General features: G+C 43.0%; 1 protein-coding gene across 4 annotated transcripts in view; it reads right to left on the minus strand.

The window, feature by feature from the left end:
- The window catches only part of NPNT (nephronectin), a 90740-nt gene that overhangs the window by 57908 nt on the left and 16483 nt on the right, over positions 1–16349 (minus strand). For 2 of the 4 annotated variants that reach the window (XM_029076979.2, XM_029076981.2), the window contains exon 3: positions 6327–6377. The exons of the other annotated variants lie outside the window; for them this stretch is intronic. In XM_029076979.2, the coding sequence (XP_028932812.1) occupies positions 6327–6377 (51 nt within the window). The remainder of the gene's footprint in view (positions 1–6326; positions 6378–16349) is intronic. 4 annotated transcript variants of the gene reach the window in all.

A 16349-nucleotide genomic window follows, 5' to 3' on the forward strand; every position in this document is an offset into this window, starting at 1 on the left:
TGGTGCACTGGACTGATCAATTGGGAGTGCAAGGTCATGGGTTCGAATCCCAGCTCTGCCACTTGGCAGTTGTGTGACTGTGGGCAGGTCACTTGACTTCTCTGTGCCTCAGTTACCTCATCTGTAAAATGGGGATTAACTGTGAGCCTCACATGGGACAACCTGATTACCCTGAATCTACTCAGAGCTTAGAACAGTGCTCTGCACATAGTAAGCGCTTAACAAATACCAACGTTACCACTCCTAATTCCTCTTTTTCCTCTTCATCATTTCGGATGAAGAGAATAGTTTCATAGACCTCATCAGCCATCTCTAGCATTGATGGACTTGTTTATAAACATCCTCCGAACTTTTAAATGTATATGCAGATTACATATACAGATATATACTACTTTTGAATGTAATACATCAAACAGAAATTCCTTACCATTGGCTTTAAAGCACTGTCAACTTGCCTCCTCCTGTTCTACCTTGCTGATTTCCTACATCCCAGCCCACTCACTTCGCTCCTCTAATGCCAACTTAGTATCTGTACCTTGATCTTCCCGTGGCTCACTGGAAAGAGCACGGGCTTTGGAGTCAGAGGTCATGGGTTCAAACCCCAGCTCTGCCACTTGCCAGCTGTGTGACTTTGGGCAAGTCACTTAACTTCTCGGTGCCTCAGTTCCCTCATCTGTAAAATGGGGATTAAGACTGTGAGCCCCACGTGGGACAATCTGATTCCCCTGTGTCTACCCCAGCGCTTAGAACAGTGCTCGGCACATAGTAAGCGCTTAACAAATACCAACATTATTATTATTATTATCTTTCCTATCTCGCCACTAACCCATTGACCACGTCCTCCTCTCACCTGAAACTCCCTGCCCCTTCTTATAATAATCAGAATAATAATTATGGTATTTGTTAAGCGCTTACTATGTGCCAAGCACTGTACTAAGCTCTGGGGTCGATACGAGCCAATCGGGTTGGACGCAGTCCCGGTCTCAAGTGGGGCTCACAGTCTCAATCCCCATTTTACAGATGAGGTAACTGAGGCCCAGGCTGAGGCCCAGAGAAGTAAAATGACTTGCCCAAGGTCACACAGCAGACAAGTGGCAGCTCTAAGTCCTCATCTTCCCTGCTCCCTCTTCCTTCTGCATTAACCATACACTTGGATCTGTACCCTTTAAGCACTTGCTATTCACCCCCACCCTCTCCCCTCCCAGCATTTATGTACATATTCATAATTTATTTTAATGTCTGTCTCCCACACCAGACTGTAAGGTCCTTAAAGGCAGGGAACATGCCTACTAACTTTGCTGTATTGTACTCTCCCAAGCACTTAGTACAGAATTCTCCATACAGCAAGCGCTCAATAAAGACCATTGTTTGATTGATTCAAATCAAAATGAAGGTCTACTGTCTTGACATAGCCAACGTATACCAACCATTATGTACAATCAATCAATGGTATTTACTGGGGACTTATTGTGAATGTGTCTATCAACCCTTCCAAGCGCTCGATATGTACGACTGATTGACTGGGAGAGTACAACACAACAGAGTTGGCTGACAAGTTCCCTTCCCGCAAAGAGCTTACAGTCTAGAGGCCAGACTTAGTAACAGACGTTAAGATAAGATGAGCAACGAAAAAGTCCAGGAATGCAATCAGTTTGTGCAATATTGCATGGTGCCAATATTCCTTCCATTTCCTAGTGATCCTCGCTCTTGCTGTCTCCTGAAATAAAAACATTTCAACATTCACTTAATTTTATTTACTGAGCATCTACTCTGTGCAAAGTACTGTACTAAGCACTTGGAAGAGTGGGATATAAAAAGAGACACATTCATTAATAATGTTGGTATTTGTTAAGCGCTTACTATGTGCAGAGCACTGTTCTAAGCGCTGGGGGAGATACAGGGTAATCAGGTCGTCCCACGTGAGGCTCACAGTTAATCCCCATTTTACAGATGAGGTAACTGAAGCACAGAGAAGTTAAGTGACTTGCTCACAGTCACACAGCTGACAAGTGGCAGAGCCGGGAGTCGATTCATTCACCACAGACTGAATGGTGAAGGACGAGGGTAAATGGAAAGAGCAGGAATAGACATTAGGAGGGAGGGAAGGAACCCAGTCATAAGAACATTGGTATTTGTTAAGCACTTACTACGTGCAGAGCACTGTTCTAAGCGCTGGGGTAGATACAGGGTAATCAGGTTGTCTCACGTGAGACTCACAGTTAACCCCCATTTTACAGATGAGGGAACTGAGGCACAGAGAAGTTAAGTGACTCGCCCACAGTCGCACAGCTGACAAGTGGCAGAGTCAGGATTCGAACCCATGAACTCTGATTCCCAAGCCCGGACTCTTTCCATTGAGCCACGCTGCTTCCCTGAGCAGCGGGGATCCATTAATTCCAGAACCCCCAGGAGGCCTCAGCTACTCAGCTACAGAGGATTCTAGGAGGCAAGAATCGGCATTGGCCTCTGGGACTCCAAGGGTTATCCAGGGCCGTAAGGCCTACCGCGATGCTAACACCATAGCAAACACGCCGGAGCTGCGGACGGGGCGGGGAAGGCCAGGGAGGCCCCTCAGGGGACAGTGTTTAAGGAGAGTGGGGGGATTCAGATGAATTAGGGGGAAAAAGTGGGGGCTCATGTGCTCTCCATCCCAGTGGCTGAGCAGCGTTTCCTGCCGCCTCCGCCGTTTTCTGGGAACGGCTTGGCTGTGGTCTCCGGCTCCAAGCCTTCAGCTTGGCAAGTGGTGGGTGCAGAGAGAGCTGCAGCTGGGTCAAGCAGGGTTTGGGGGAAAAGGATTCTCCCTGTATTTGGAAATTGATCCTGCATTTGACTTCGCTAGAGTTCTCAAACAAGTTTTCCACATTCAAAATTGAATATTAGTAGTTCTCAAACTCTGAAGTTTGTTTTAATACTACAAATGAACTAATTATGCTCTAAAATTGCTTTCACTGCCTTAATACACATAAAATGATAAGTTTTCCTTAATAAATAGGCTGATTTGACTATGATTCCAAAATGTTGCTAAGGTCCTGTGATATTTTACCCTTTAAATTTTCCAAGAGAAACATTTTACTCAATTTGGTCTTTAAAACTCCCCACCAGATTATGAAAACTTGTACCCGCAGTTCTATTTTCAGATGGAGCATCATACTTGTTGGTAGAGTCAGTTCTCCATAATATGCTGAGAAACAGTGTGGCCTAGTAGAAAGAGCACATGCCTGGGAGTCAGAGGACCTGGGTTCTAATCCTGCGTTCCCACTTGCCTGCTCTTTGATTTTGGACAAGTCACTTCACTTCTCTATGCCTCGCTTACCTCATCTGTAAAATGGGGATTAAGACTGCGAGCTCCATGTGGGACACAGATGTGTCCAACCTGATATTCTGGTGTCTATACTAGGACTTCGTACAGTGCCTGGCACAGAGGCGGCAGGCACGTTCCTTGCCCATAAGCCACTTACAGTAATTCTCAATAGTCTTCACTAGAGCTCCACTTCCAGTGGTAATTCAGTCAATCAATCAATTAAACATAGTTCTTGAGGGCGTACTGTATGTGGAGAGTACAACAAAATAAAATGTGTAGACAGGATCCCTGCCCACAGGGAACTTACAGTCAGTTATCTTCCTACAAATGTTTCCCTTTCATTCATTGATTCATTCAGTAGTATTTATTGAACACTTACTTGGGAGAGTAAACTATAATAATGAACACACACATTCCCTTCCCACAATGACCTCACAGTATCGCGGGGGAAACAGACATAAATATAAATCAATTAAGGTTGTTGTGGGCGGAGAATGTGACTGTTTATTGTTATATCGTACTCTCCTAAGTGCTTAGTACAGTGCTCTGTGCTCAATAAATACGACTCAATAAATGAATTGAATGAATTAATCAAAGTGCTGTGGTGACAAAAAATTCTTCTCTATGCAGGGCTGGTTTCAGATATTTGGTTAGTCTGAAGTGGGGAAAAATTTCCCCCTTCCTCTCCCCATTCATAATGATGATATATGGACAGCTATTTCTTGGGTGAATCAAGGGCATTTCCTGGGTGGGATCCCTGGCCCTCTCCCCTTCCAAAGTATATCATCGATGTCCCAGCCTAAGTCGTCGTTCATATCGGCGCCACTTCCAACTCAGGCTGGGTGCTTTCCAATTTTAACCATTGTCATCCCACTTCAACTCCACACTACTGCACTGTGAGGAAACTGCCTCACTCACATATCGTCTGAAGCAGGTCCTGCCTCCACAGTGTCCAGGAGGAACTGGGGGTCTTGGTCCACAAAGCCCCATCCTGAATCAATCAATCGTATTTACTGAGCGCTTATTACGTGCAGCCCCGCTCAGGGTCGCATCTGGAGAGTTTCCAGTCCTCTACCAGTCTCGGCTACGGGAGGGAGAGTCAAGCAGAGGCCTGTCCATTCCGTTCCCAGCTTGGCCAGTGGCTAGTGAGTGATAGGCCACCTGCTACAAGGCAAAACTCACCTGTACTGGGCAGCAACGGCATGGGAGAGAGTGGAGGACGGAAACTCAGGTTTACTGCACGCAAGTCGGCAATGATAAACCGCTTCTGGATTTTTACCAAGAAAACTATGGATCCACTACCAGAAGGATGGCAGATGGAGGTGGGACACTCTGGGAGAGATGTGTCCATGCGTCGCTAGGGGTCGGAAACGACTCGACAGCATAAGACAAGAAAAGACGTACAGGGCACTAAACTAAGCTCTTGAAAGAGTACAATACCATAGAATTAGCAGACACATTCCCTGCCCATAATGAGCTTACAGTCTAAAGAGGCTTAGAGAAATGCCTATCAAATTCCTCAATTAGTATTATCAGTGTTTATAATAACAATAAGAGAAGCAGCATCCATCCCTCCAGAAAGGAAGAGTCCTTGAGCTATCCCTTTTTTGAATAAAGGTATTTGTTAAGGGCTCACTATGTGCCAGGCAGTATATTAAGTGCTGGGGTAGACAGAAGCTAATCAGGTATGGATACGCCAGCACCGTCTTTCTTCCATGTCTCTCCTCTATCAATCGATCAATCAATCGTACTTATTTAGTGCTTACCGAGTGCAGAGCAGTACAACAGGTTGGAAATAAAGAGAATGTAGCATCACGCATTTCCTCAAGTAGATTACAGTAGACACCTGAAGCATGGGGACACTTAAAGGCAGTTCAGAGTGAGACTGTCACTATTTTAAACATTTTTCTATACACTTTAGGGGGTAACTAGCAAATACCTGATTTTCAGAATAGTTGATCTAGAGAGATGATGTCAAAACCTACCACGTTTATAGATGCATGAAATTACTGTGGTGGGGAAAACGAACGTTGAATGAAGCCTAATGGGAAGTCAATAATTGGGGAATTTTCTTTCAACAGCCTAAATGGAGCCTGAATGAAGGAAGCAAGTAAATTATTCTGCAGAGGGCCAAAAGAACCTGGTATGGATTGTCAGAGCATTACCTTAAAAATTCTCAATTCAATTTCATTTTCTTATTTTGAATATTTTTATAGGTGAATATAAGCTTTTTTCCCCACCTATTTTCTGATGGATCAGAATTCTTGTCACTATCAGAAGCAACTTTTAATCAATCCATACTTTACTCATTAACACTTGTAGTTCCACTCTTGTGGACTCCCTATTAAATGAAATACCATCTTACTATCAATTTTACCAAAATGCAATTTCTGCTTGCCACACAGCCCCAAAATGCTAATCGCATATACTATTTTCAGCAGCTAGGCCCATTTCACTAACCCATAAGAGAGGCATGATTTCCAAAACAATGTTTTTACGTATAGTTCCTCTCAATCTACACAGACAAACCCACCAAAAACTACAGAGAGTGTTAATTCAAAATAAAATATTACTTTTGTATTTTAGACAACAAAGACATTTCTTACCTGAATATTTTCATGGAGAATTTCTGAATTTGAATTATAAATCATCAAGTTAATGATAGGTTGGTGTTAGTGATCTCGTGTTTGGGAAATTGTTTATTTTATTTGCTTCTTTATGCATTAGAGAATCTGAACTGTCCTTTAAGGTAAGATGGAATTCAATTAATTAGATTTGCAGAATAGTATGAAATTTATGTGTGGCTGGAAGGAAAAAGTTATAAGTATTATTTGAGTTAAACATTTTAGAGAGAAGAACGGTGAATGAAACGAGAGCATCTTTAGATTGTGCATTTATCCCAAGAAAATGGAAAGCATTTCTAATGTTAAGATTGATTTGTAGTTCTGTAAACTTATTATTTAGAGGGCATGCCTTCCAAGATATATACTTGCCAAAATTATTTCAAAAAACATGTTCTTCTAACCTTTGAGCTGGCACCTTATCCTGGCTATTCTCTGCCTTAAGACGTAGAAAGCTGCAAAACAAATGTCCAAAAAAAGAAATTCCAGATCTTTTTAAATTATTTTTTTGTGTCCTGAAAGGAGGCTGGACTTTTTGTCAACATGCTACATTTCCGGATTCTGACACACATTCTGTGTTCTGAAACAACAACGAAAATAATCTAGGACATATTTTAAAATGGTCATCTTAGTCACTATTTTGTTATGAGTCAAATGTAATTTGCATAAACAAGACCAAAGAATTGTAATTTTGCTTTCCTTCTGTAATTCAAGGGCTCGGGGGTGACATTTGAGAACCTACCTCAGTTGAAAGCCCTGAGTCCAATTTTCAGTGCTTAGTACGCAGCCTGTGTTTTCTTAGAGACAGTACCCTTTTACTTAAATATCCACTGGTGTGCTGTTTCAGGTGGAGGCAGGGAGAAAGGAAGGGGAGGAAATGGGGGACTGAGAATCCCAAAATGGGGGACTGAGAATCTCAAAATGGCTACGGTTCGGCCATAGCTATCCCAGCATCACTGAGCTGCTCTGCCTTTCAAATTCCAAGTTGCTGGAAGAAAAGTAAAGGGTCGTTTAGTGGCGGCGGTTGGTGGGTAGAACATAGAAGTGACAGCAGCAGTAATAGCACAGAACCCATTGTACTCTCCCAATTGCTTAGTACAGTGCTCTGCCCACAGTAAGCGCTCAATAAATACGACTGGCTGACGGACTGCCTAGGTTACCCTTTGGCCCAGGCCAGAGACTGCCGATGCCCAGAATATAGCAAACATAAATTCTAAAAACTCAGTCCTTGGAAAGAGTTTTTGCATCTCAAGAGCTGCGATCACAGATCGGCTTTTAACAGAGTAGTTAATTGAAACTTAAATGGCTCTAAAATCATTTCCAATTTTCAGAAATCCAGGAAAAAGGGTTGTATTTTGGCAGGCAAAAAAGCTTAGCCAGCTTTCTTGCTTCCACCGGTTGAAAATTTAATGAAGCAGATGAGATGGGTTGCCATTTTCAATGTCACTGTCACTGTGTCTGCACAAAGGGGGATCGAACCTGGCAGTGGTCAGAATCCTAGTTTGAATCCCCCTTGACTGTGTCCAACCTCATTAATTTCTATCTACTCCAGCGCTCAGTACAGTGCCTGGCACATAGTAAGCGCTTAATAAAAACTTTTTTTTAAAAAAAAAAAAGATAATTAGTAACAGTGGCAAGACATCCCATCTGGGAAAGGATTTCTGGGGCCCTTGCAGGGTCCATGACAGAAATAGTGGGGACCTGTAGAGGAGAGAGCTCTCTTCCCAACCCCATTTCTCCTTGTTGTATTCTCCCAAGCGTTTAGTACAGTGCTCTGCACACAGTAAGTGCTCAATAAATACGACTGACATTAGCAAAGGAGACAAATGCGGAAAAAAAATAATCTTTCAGCTCCCTCAAGTCCGACTGCCATAGGGAGGTTGGCCATAGTCAGCGGAGGGGAAGGGAGAGGAGAAGGCAAACAGGGACAGAGTTCAGCCTAATCTTGGCTCTGTCATTTGTCTGTTGCATGACCCTGGACAAGTCACTTTACTTCTTTGGCCTCAGTTACCTCATCTGTAAATTGTGGATTTGAGACTGTGAGCCCTCATGGGACAGGGACTGTGTCCAACTCGATTTGTTTGCCTCCTACTCAGCACTTAGTACAGAGCCTGGCACATAGGAAGCACTTAAACACCATGGTTGTTACAAAGGGGGAGCTGGCGGTAGGGGAGAAATCTGAAAAATCTCTTCAGAACTTTATTTTCTTCTGCTAGAGTGCAGGGCACATGGTTCCCCATAACTACATAACTGATCAGTGACTGTTTCAAGTCAGTTCTCGGTCGTAGAAAGGTCTAAAGAGCAAAATTGAATTACTAGGGAAATGGGCTTCACTAAGAAAAAGGGAAGGGGTTATATGTTTATGATAGAGGAGTCTCCATAAAAGGATACTGTTTCTTCAACACTATTTTTTGAGTTAACTTAATTTGTTTTAGAAAACTTATACAATATGTTTTAAAACAAATAAAAGCAATTCAAAAAATATAGCACACATCGATAATTTTGCCCATCGATATCTAAGCGGTTTATCAATTCTGTATAGCAACTTTACTTTTTAATCAAGTTGAATAATATTCATTCTACTGAACACATCATTCAGTCACAACAGAAGCAAGTTGAATGAATTTGATGATGTCGATAGATCGTCACAAATAAAAATAGGAAATATGTAACTATTTATAGTTGGGATTAGAACATTTAAAACTATACAGAATTGTATATCAAATTAAAGCAGTCACAAGCAAAATATTTCCAGGCAAGCTGAGAGGTCTATTTTCAATCCTTGCATGAAGAGGTTTTTGTTGGTAACTATGTTCCAGCATGGAAGCTGGCGATCAAATGAATTTTCCAGCATGCATCTCTTGGCATATAAACACCTTTTTATATGCACCTTAAAGATTGAAACATGATTAGTACAACACAGAAAAGAAAATGAACCATTTCATTAATACACGTTTCAACACAAAAGCAGAAGCATCTATTTTTTTTCCTGTAATAGCAGCAGTAGCAGAAACATGCAATATTGCCAGCAAAAACCATTACGTTACAGCTGCAAGGCCAGTATTTCTACTAAAGCTCATGGAAAACCCAATATTACTGATCCAAAAGTCTTCCAGAATGACATGCAGTTTGCAAGGCACAGCTAAAAATGGCAAGCCTGTTCTTAAGAGTGACCAAAGCTCCATATTTTTTAACTCCGGAGAATGGCTTGTGCAGGGATGATTTTGCTCTTGTCCTTTCAACTGGAGAAATGTGGATTATAGCTACTTATAGCCAGTGAAGAGCAGGCAAACTTCCCCATGCTGTTTGAAAATTCACCTTTCCTGAGGTTTGTGACAACTCGTCAGGATCTTAAACGCTCCCCTACTAAAGTAACCCAAATAAACCTTTCCTTTTGAAAAATAAAAAAGCTACATTTTTTAAACCCTTTCTGGGCCACAGCAGTTTGCCCAGTTTGCTGGCAGAGATTCTCCATCACCCCTTCCTGACATAAATATATTGGTAAACACAATTTGAAGACTTCCCAGACACAGAGTCGAGAAAGAGATCCTTTTCTACAATCCACCCATCTCTAAAAACAAGCACTACAGATCCTTATATCATTTCTCTTTTTTCAAAAACTCACACCCAACCCTTATCATCCCATATTGGTAATGTTGAAGTTGGAAGAGAGAACTCTAATCACTCAAATCCTGACTGCACCACTCCTTAAAGTCCCCACCTACGCTGTTAAACTGATAATAATAATAATAATAAAAGAGCACGGGCTTGGGAGTCAGAGGTTGTGGGTTCTAATCCTAGCTCTGCCACTTATCTGCTGGGTGACTTTGGGCAAGCTACTTAACTTCTCTGGGACTCATCTGTAAGCCCCATGTGGGACAACCTGATTACCTTGTATCTACCTCGGCGCTTAGAACACTGCTTGGCACTTAGTAAGCGCTTAACAAATACCATCATCATTATTATTATTATTAACACTTTCATACATTTTCAAATGCACAGCAAACTGATCTGAAACAGTATTGTACAGACCAAGTTTATGGCCATGGCTTTGAATGAAAGAGGAAAATCAAGTATTCCTTGATCAAACCCAACTTAGATCTTAATTTAAAATATTATAAAGCAATAAAATGTGTTGTTCTGCTTGAAAGGGGAAGGGAGACAACATTTCAAATAGAGATTCCTGTTGAAACTGTTCATTCATTCATTCATTCATTAACTTGTATTTATACAGCACTTACCATGGGCAAAGCACTGTACTAAGCACTTGGGAGAATAAAATATACTTTATATGATACATCTTCCCCAGTTAAGACTCTTTAGAATAGAGAATAATCTTGGTCTCGCTCCAATCACAAACCACAAAAATGGGCCCAAGGTAAGAGAATATTTGCACTGTCTTTATTTCATTAGGGACCTATGACTAATAATAACAAAAGAAGAATAAGGAGAAGGAGGAGGATAATGGAAAGTTTCGGTATTTACTAAGTGCCTATCATGTGCCAAGCACTGTTCTAACCACTGGGGTAGATACAAGATAATCAGGATGCCTCACGCGGGGCTCACAGTCTTAATCCCCATTTTACAGATGAGGCAACTGAGACACAGAGAAGTTAAATGACTTGCCCACAAGGCCCAAGTCGGAGGGACCGGACGTCTCATTGCCAATCCAGAAGTTGCAGCCATGTGTTTCGGAACATGCATATCTCACACAACATAAGGATGAAATACGGACTCGTGAAAGGGATTCTATGTGGAAATATAAGAAACAAGGAATGTCTCCTCAGAAAATTGAAGACCCCTTCCCCCTTGTTCCAGAGGCTCTGTAACCCCATCCCAGATCCCCATAAACACAGCACTCTCTTCCAAGCAACAGGACTCAGAATAAGACTCCCAGACTAAGCCCCATTTTCCTCAGCTCCGCCTCCCTTCCACGTCATCACGACTCCCTCCATTTGCTCTCCCTGCCCCCACCCCACAGCACTTAGGTATATGTGTGTATATCTATAATTCTATTTATTTACATTGATGCCTGATTACTTGTATTGATGTCTGTCTCCCCGCCTCTAGACTGAGAGTCCGTTGTGGGCAGGGATTGTCTCTCTCTATTGATATATCATACTTGCCAAGTGTTTAATACAGTACCCTGAGTGCTTTAAAGCCAGAAGTAGAAGGAGTTTCTGTTTGAGGTGGAGGTGGATGGGCAACCACTGGAGGTTCCTGAGGAGTGGGGAAACATGGCTGAACGTTTTTGTAGAGAAATGATCTGGGCTGCAGAGTGAAGTATGGACTGGAGTGGGGAACGACAGGAGGCTGGGAAGTCAGCAAGGAGGCTGATACAGTAATCAAGGTGGGATAGGATAAGCGCTTGGATTAACGTCGTAGCAGTTTGGATGGAGAGGATGGGACAGCTTTTAGCGATGTTGTGAAGGTGGAATCGAAAGGATTTAGTGATGGACCGAATATGTGGGTTGAATGGAAGAGAAGAGGCAAGGATAACACCAAGGCGACGGGCTTGTGAGACAGGAAGGATGGTGATGCCATCTGGAGTGATGGGAAAGTCAGGGGGAGGACTGGGTTTAGGTAAGAAGATAAGATCTGTTAAGTTTGAGATGACAAGAGGACATCCAAGAAGAGATGTCTTGAAGAAAGCAGGAAATGTGAGTTTAAAGAGAGGGAGAGAGATCAGGGCTGAGGAGGTAGTTTTGGGTATCAGCCACATAGAGGTGGTAGTTGAAGTCACGGGAGCGAATGAGTTCTCCAAGGGAGTGGGTGTAGATGGAGAATGGAAGGGGGCAAAGAAGTGAACTCTGAGAAAAACTCACAGTTAGGGGGTGGGAGGGAGAGGAGGTGCTCATGAAAAAGACTGAGAATGAGCTGCCAGAGGAGGAGAACCAAGAGAGGACAGTGTCGGGGAAGCTGAGGTTGAATAATGTTTCCAAGAGAAGGGGGTGGTTGACAGTGTCAAAGGCAGCTGAGAAATTGAGGTGGATTAGGATGGAGGAGAGGTCACTGGATTTGGCAAGAAGGAGATCAGAGGGGACCTTTGAGAGGGCAGTTTCTGTGGAAGGAACCCAGATTGGAGGGGGGTCAAGGAGAGAATTGGAGGAGAGGAAATTGAGACAGCGGGTGTAGTCAGCTCAATCAAGGAGTTTGGAGAGGAATGGTTGGAGGGCGATGGGGTAATAACTGAAGGGAGCAGTGCGGTGAAGGAATGGGGAGACATGGGCATGTTCGAAAGCAGTGGGGACGAAGCCATTGGAGAGCAAACAGTTGAAGGTGGCAGTTAGGGAGGGAAGAAAGGAGGGGGCAAGTGTTTTGGTAAGGTATGAAGGAATGGGGTCAGATGCACAGGTGGAGGGGGTGAATTTTGAGAAAAAGCAGGCAATCTCCTCTGGAGATACTGCTGGGAAAGATGGGAGAGTTGAAGAAGGGACAGGAAGGGAGAGGAACTGGGGAGGGGCAGGGGGATTTTAGGGAGATCACATCTGATAGTGTCAACTTTCTTAATAAAGTAGGTGGCCCAGGTCACTGGGGGCAAGGGATGGGGGAGGTCAGGGGATTTGAAGAGGGAGTTAAATGTCTGGACGTTTAAATGTCTGGAGGTTAAACAACTGGGGTGAGTAGAGCACTTGGTCTCCATTGACACCTCTAGACACTTAGGAACTTACCCCATCCTGCCCTCCCAAAGCATTTACCAATATATCTTTACATTCAGTTGATTCTCCGTACCAGTAATTTATTTTGATGTCCCCCCACAGCTAGTCACGTGTGGCTTAGGGGAAAGAGCACGGGCTTGGGAGTCAGAGGATGTGGGTTCTAATTCCGGCTCTGCTACTTGTATTCCGTGTGACCACTTAATTTCTCTGTGCCTCAGTTTCCTCATCTGTAAAATGGGGATTAAGACTGTGAGCCCCAGGTGGCATAGGGACTGTGTCCAACCCAATTTGCTTGTATCCCCTCAGCTCTTAGTACAGAGCCTGGCACATAGTAAGTGCTTAACAATACCACAATTATTACTATTACTGTACTGTCCTAAATAATCAGTATAGTACCCTGGACAATTCAATAAATACTATGGATAGATTATCTTTATTTATGGTATTTGCTCATTCATTCATTCAATTAATAATAATGGTATTTTTTAAATGCTTACTATGTGCCAAGCACTGTTCTAAGCACTGGGGGAGATACAAGATAATCAGGCTGTCTCACGTGGGGCTCTCAGTTTTAATACCCATTTTACAGATGAGGTAACTGAAGCACAGAGAAGTGAAGTGACCTGCCCAAAGTCACACAGCGGACAAGCGGCAGATCCGGGATTAGAACCCATGACCTCTGACTCCCAGGTCTGTGCTCTTTCCACTAAGCCACGCTACTTGTACTTATTGAGCGCTTATTGTGTGTAGAGCACTAAGTGCTCAGGGGATATAAGCAAATTGGGTTGGACATAGTCCCCATCCCACACTGGACATTATCTATTGGGTTTTGGTGAGAGTGGGCCTCATACTAATGGCCTTTTGAACACCTGGGGGATGGTAATCACATATTTTGATATTTTTATTACTAGTTGTATTGGCTTTAATGCATCCTTTCAAAAAATGATCTACTTCTAATAATTTTATTCACTTAATTAGAATTCACTGCAAGTCAAATATGTGCATTATTCCTCATGGGCAAAAGCTTTTCAGGTAAATAACTAAAAAAAAAAAGTAAACTCAAGAACACATGAATTAGAAAGCATTAGTGCTTCTTTGGTGTTTCTTGAAGCTGTGCTGCCTTTTTGGATTATAATCAAATAACCCACAATGTTCTGCCAAAATATGTGTTTGGCGATGTATTTTAGTTTGAATATGACAGAATGCAATCCAGAAAAAAAATGTCTGAGTGCTGCATTCACACAGAGTTGAACACGGAGTGTGACAACATGAATATTGCTTAATGTGGAATTTGGCAAGAACCCAATCCCTGTGTTACAGGAGAACCGGCTGTATTCGTGTGGATCTATTTCAGTCCGCTAACTAAATATGGTGATAGAAAAGGTAAATTGCATCAAAATACCAGAGTACATGCCAGAGTACATGTTTTCACCTGATGTTTTGGCCTGAACATTGTTAGGAAAGTAGGGAACACCGATCTGCTTGAGCCTGAGACACCGCAGAGCCAGAAAAAACGATTTGTGCTCATACTCACCATGGCAGATACAAAAGTCAAATAAAATACAAATGGCAAAAGGTCAAATTTTCAGCTCTATTTTGCCACTTCATAAGGAGAGGCAAAAATAGCAGAGTTTTTATGCCTGTAATAAGTCACCTGAACCCTAATAACTTTCTGTAAGCATGTAAAAAGGAGTTTGTTTTTTCTATGAACTAATTAATTGTCAGCACAGAGGCCTTGACCACACTCCTGGAAATTTCTCTGAGATTCTCCTGGCCTGGAAGCCCAGTTGCAGATGACATTCTATATGAACACTGATGGATGTTTGGGAATACAGCCAGATTTCTCTGGCATTTAGTTCCCTTGTTTCCTCTTAACTTCCCGTCATCTATTCCCTCCCAACTAGTTCAAATGGCCCTGCTTGAGGATGTTTTCAAGACCCGGGGATGCCCCGATGATTCCCAATATGGACAGTGATGAGTAGCACCGTCTACTGAAACAGTCTCGGTCTAGGATTCTAGGCATGAGTTTGGTAGTTCCAGCTTAGTCATATGGTCTGCAAAGTCAGTTCTCTCTCTAAGCTTCGGTTCACCCAACCGTGGGCATCCTAATTCCTAACTCAAAGGGAAGTTGTGAAGATAGAGAAGCAGCGTGGCTCAGTGGAAAGAACATGGGCTTGGGAGTCAGAGGTCATGAGTTAGAATGCCAGCTCTGCCACTTGTCAGCTGACTGTGGGCAAGTCACTTCACTTCTCTGTGCCTCAGTTACCTCATCTGTAAAATGGGGATTAACTGTGAGCCTCACGTGGGACAACCTGATTACCCTGTATCTACCTCAGCGCTTAGAACAGTGCTCGGCACATAATAAGTGCTTAACAAATACCAACATTATTATTACTATAAAATAACTGACTGAAAGCACTTCCCACTTGTGGCAGGCCATTCAGAAACATACACTAAGGAGATTATATATGGATAAGTTTTAAAATACACAGTCAGATAGTAATTGATGAGCACCTACTATCCCATGCCCTGTAAAATTAAGACACACAGACCCTGACAAATGCAAATTATTCACAAACACTATGGCCACTGAGAGCAAATATATGGCAGGATAAATAGAAATGCGCATATTAACCTAAGCCAAGACTGAAGGTGGCTGAATAAAATCTGAGAGGATGGATGGAGTTTCAATCAGGGAAGGCCTCCTGGAGAAGTGTGTTTTCAAGAGGCTGGGGAAAGCTGTAGCCTGATGGATCTGATAGGGAGGGAGTTCCAGGTAGGAGGGCGGGTGCAGGCAAGAAATCAGAGCTGGGAGAGTTGAGAATGAGGCACAGCAAAAAGGTCGGCTTGAAAGGAAAGAAAAGAGGGCAAACTGAGGTAACGTGGGAGACAACTGATGGAAGTGGAAAAGCTGATGGAATGTCTTCAAGACAATGGTCAGGTGTTCCTGCTTAAGGCAGAGAGGAATGGGTCACTGTCAGAGATGTTTGGGGAGTGGAGAGACATAAACAGAATGACATTTTAGAAAAATAATCCTAGCAGCAGAGTGAAGTCTGGACAAGAAGAAAGGGGCGAGGCAGTTGCTGCATTCATCTAACAGGGATATGATAAGTGTCTGGACTAGGTGGCTGTCGTGTGGATGAAAGGAAAAGGTAGATATGGACAATGACGTGGAGGAAAACAGCAGAGACAGATTGAATGTGGTAGATGAAAGACTACAAGCTTTTTTTTTTTAATGGTGTTGGTTAAGCATTTATTAGGTGCCAGGCACTGTTCTAAGCTCTGGGGTAGATACAAAGTAATCAGGTTGGACACAATCCAGGTTCCAAATTGGGCTCCCATTCTTAGTCTCCATTATTCATATGAGGTAATTTAGGCACAGACAAGTGAAGTAATAATAATAATGTTGGTATTTGTTAAGCGCTTACTATGTGCCGAGCACTGTTCTAAGCGCTGGGGGAGACACAGGGGAATCAGGTTGTCCCACGTGGGGCTCACAGTCTTCATCCCTTTTACAGACGAGGGAACTGAGGCCCAGAGAAGTGAAGTGACTTGCCCACAGTCACACAGCTGACAAGTGGCAGAGCTGGGATTCGAACTCATGAGCCCTGACTCCAAAGCCCGTGCTCTTTTCACTGAGCCACTGCTTCTCCGTCTTGCTCAAAGTCACACAGCAGACAAATGGAGGAGCCCAGGTCCTTCTGACTCTCAGGCTCTAACCAATACTGCTTCTTCGTTCAAGAGATCAAGGATCACCCCAAGTTTGCG

Source organism: Ornithorhynchus anatinus, chromosome 12 (assembly GCF_004115215.2).
Source record: "Ornithorhynchus anatinus isolate Pmale09 chromosome 12, mOrnAna1.pri.v4, whole genome shotgun sequence".
Lineage (NCBI taxonomy): Eukaryota > Metazoa > Chordata > Mammalia > Monotremata > Ornithorhynchidae > Ornithorhynchus > Ornithorhynchus anatinus.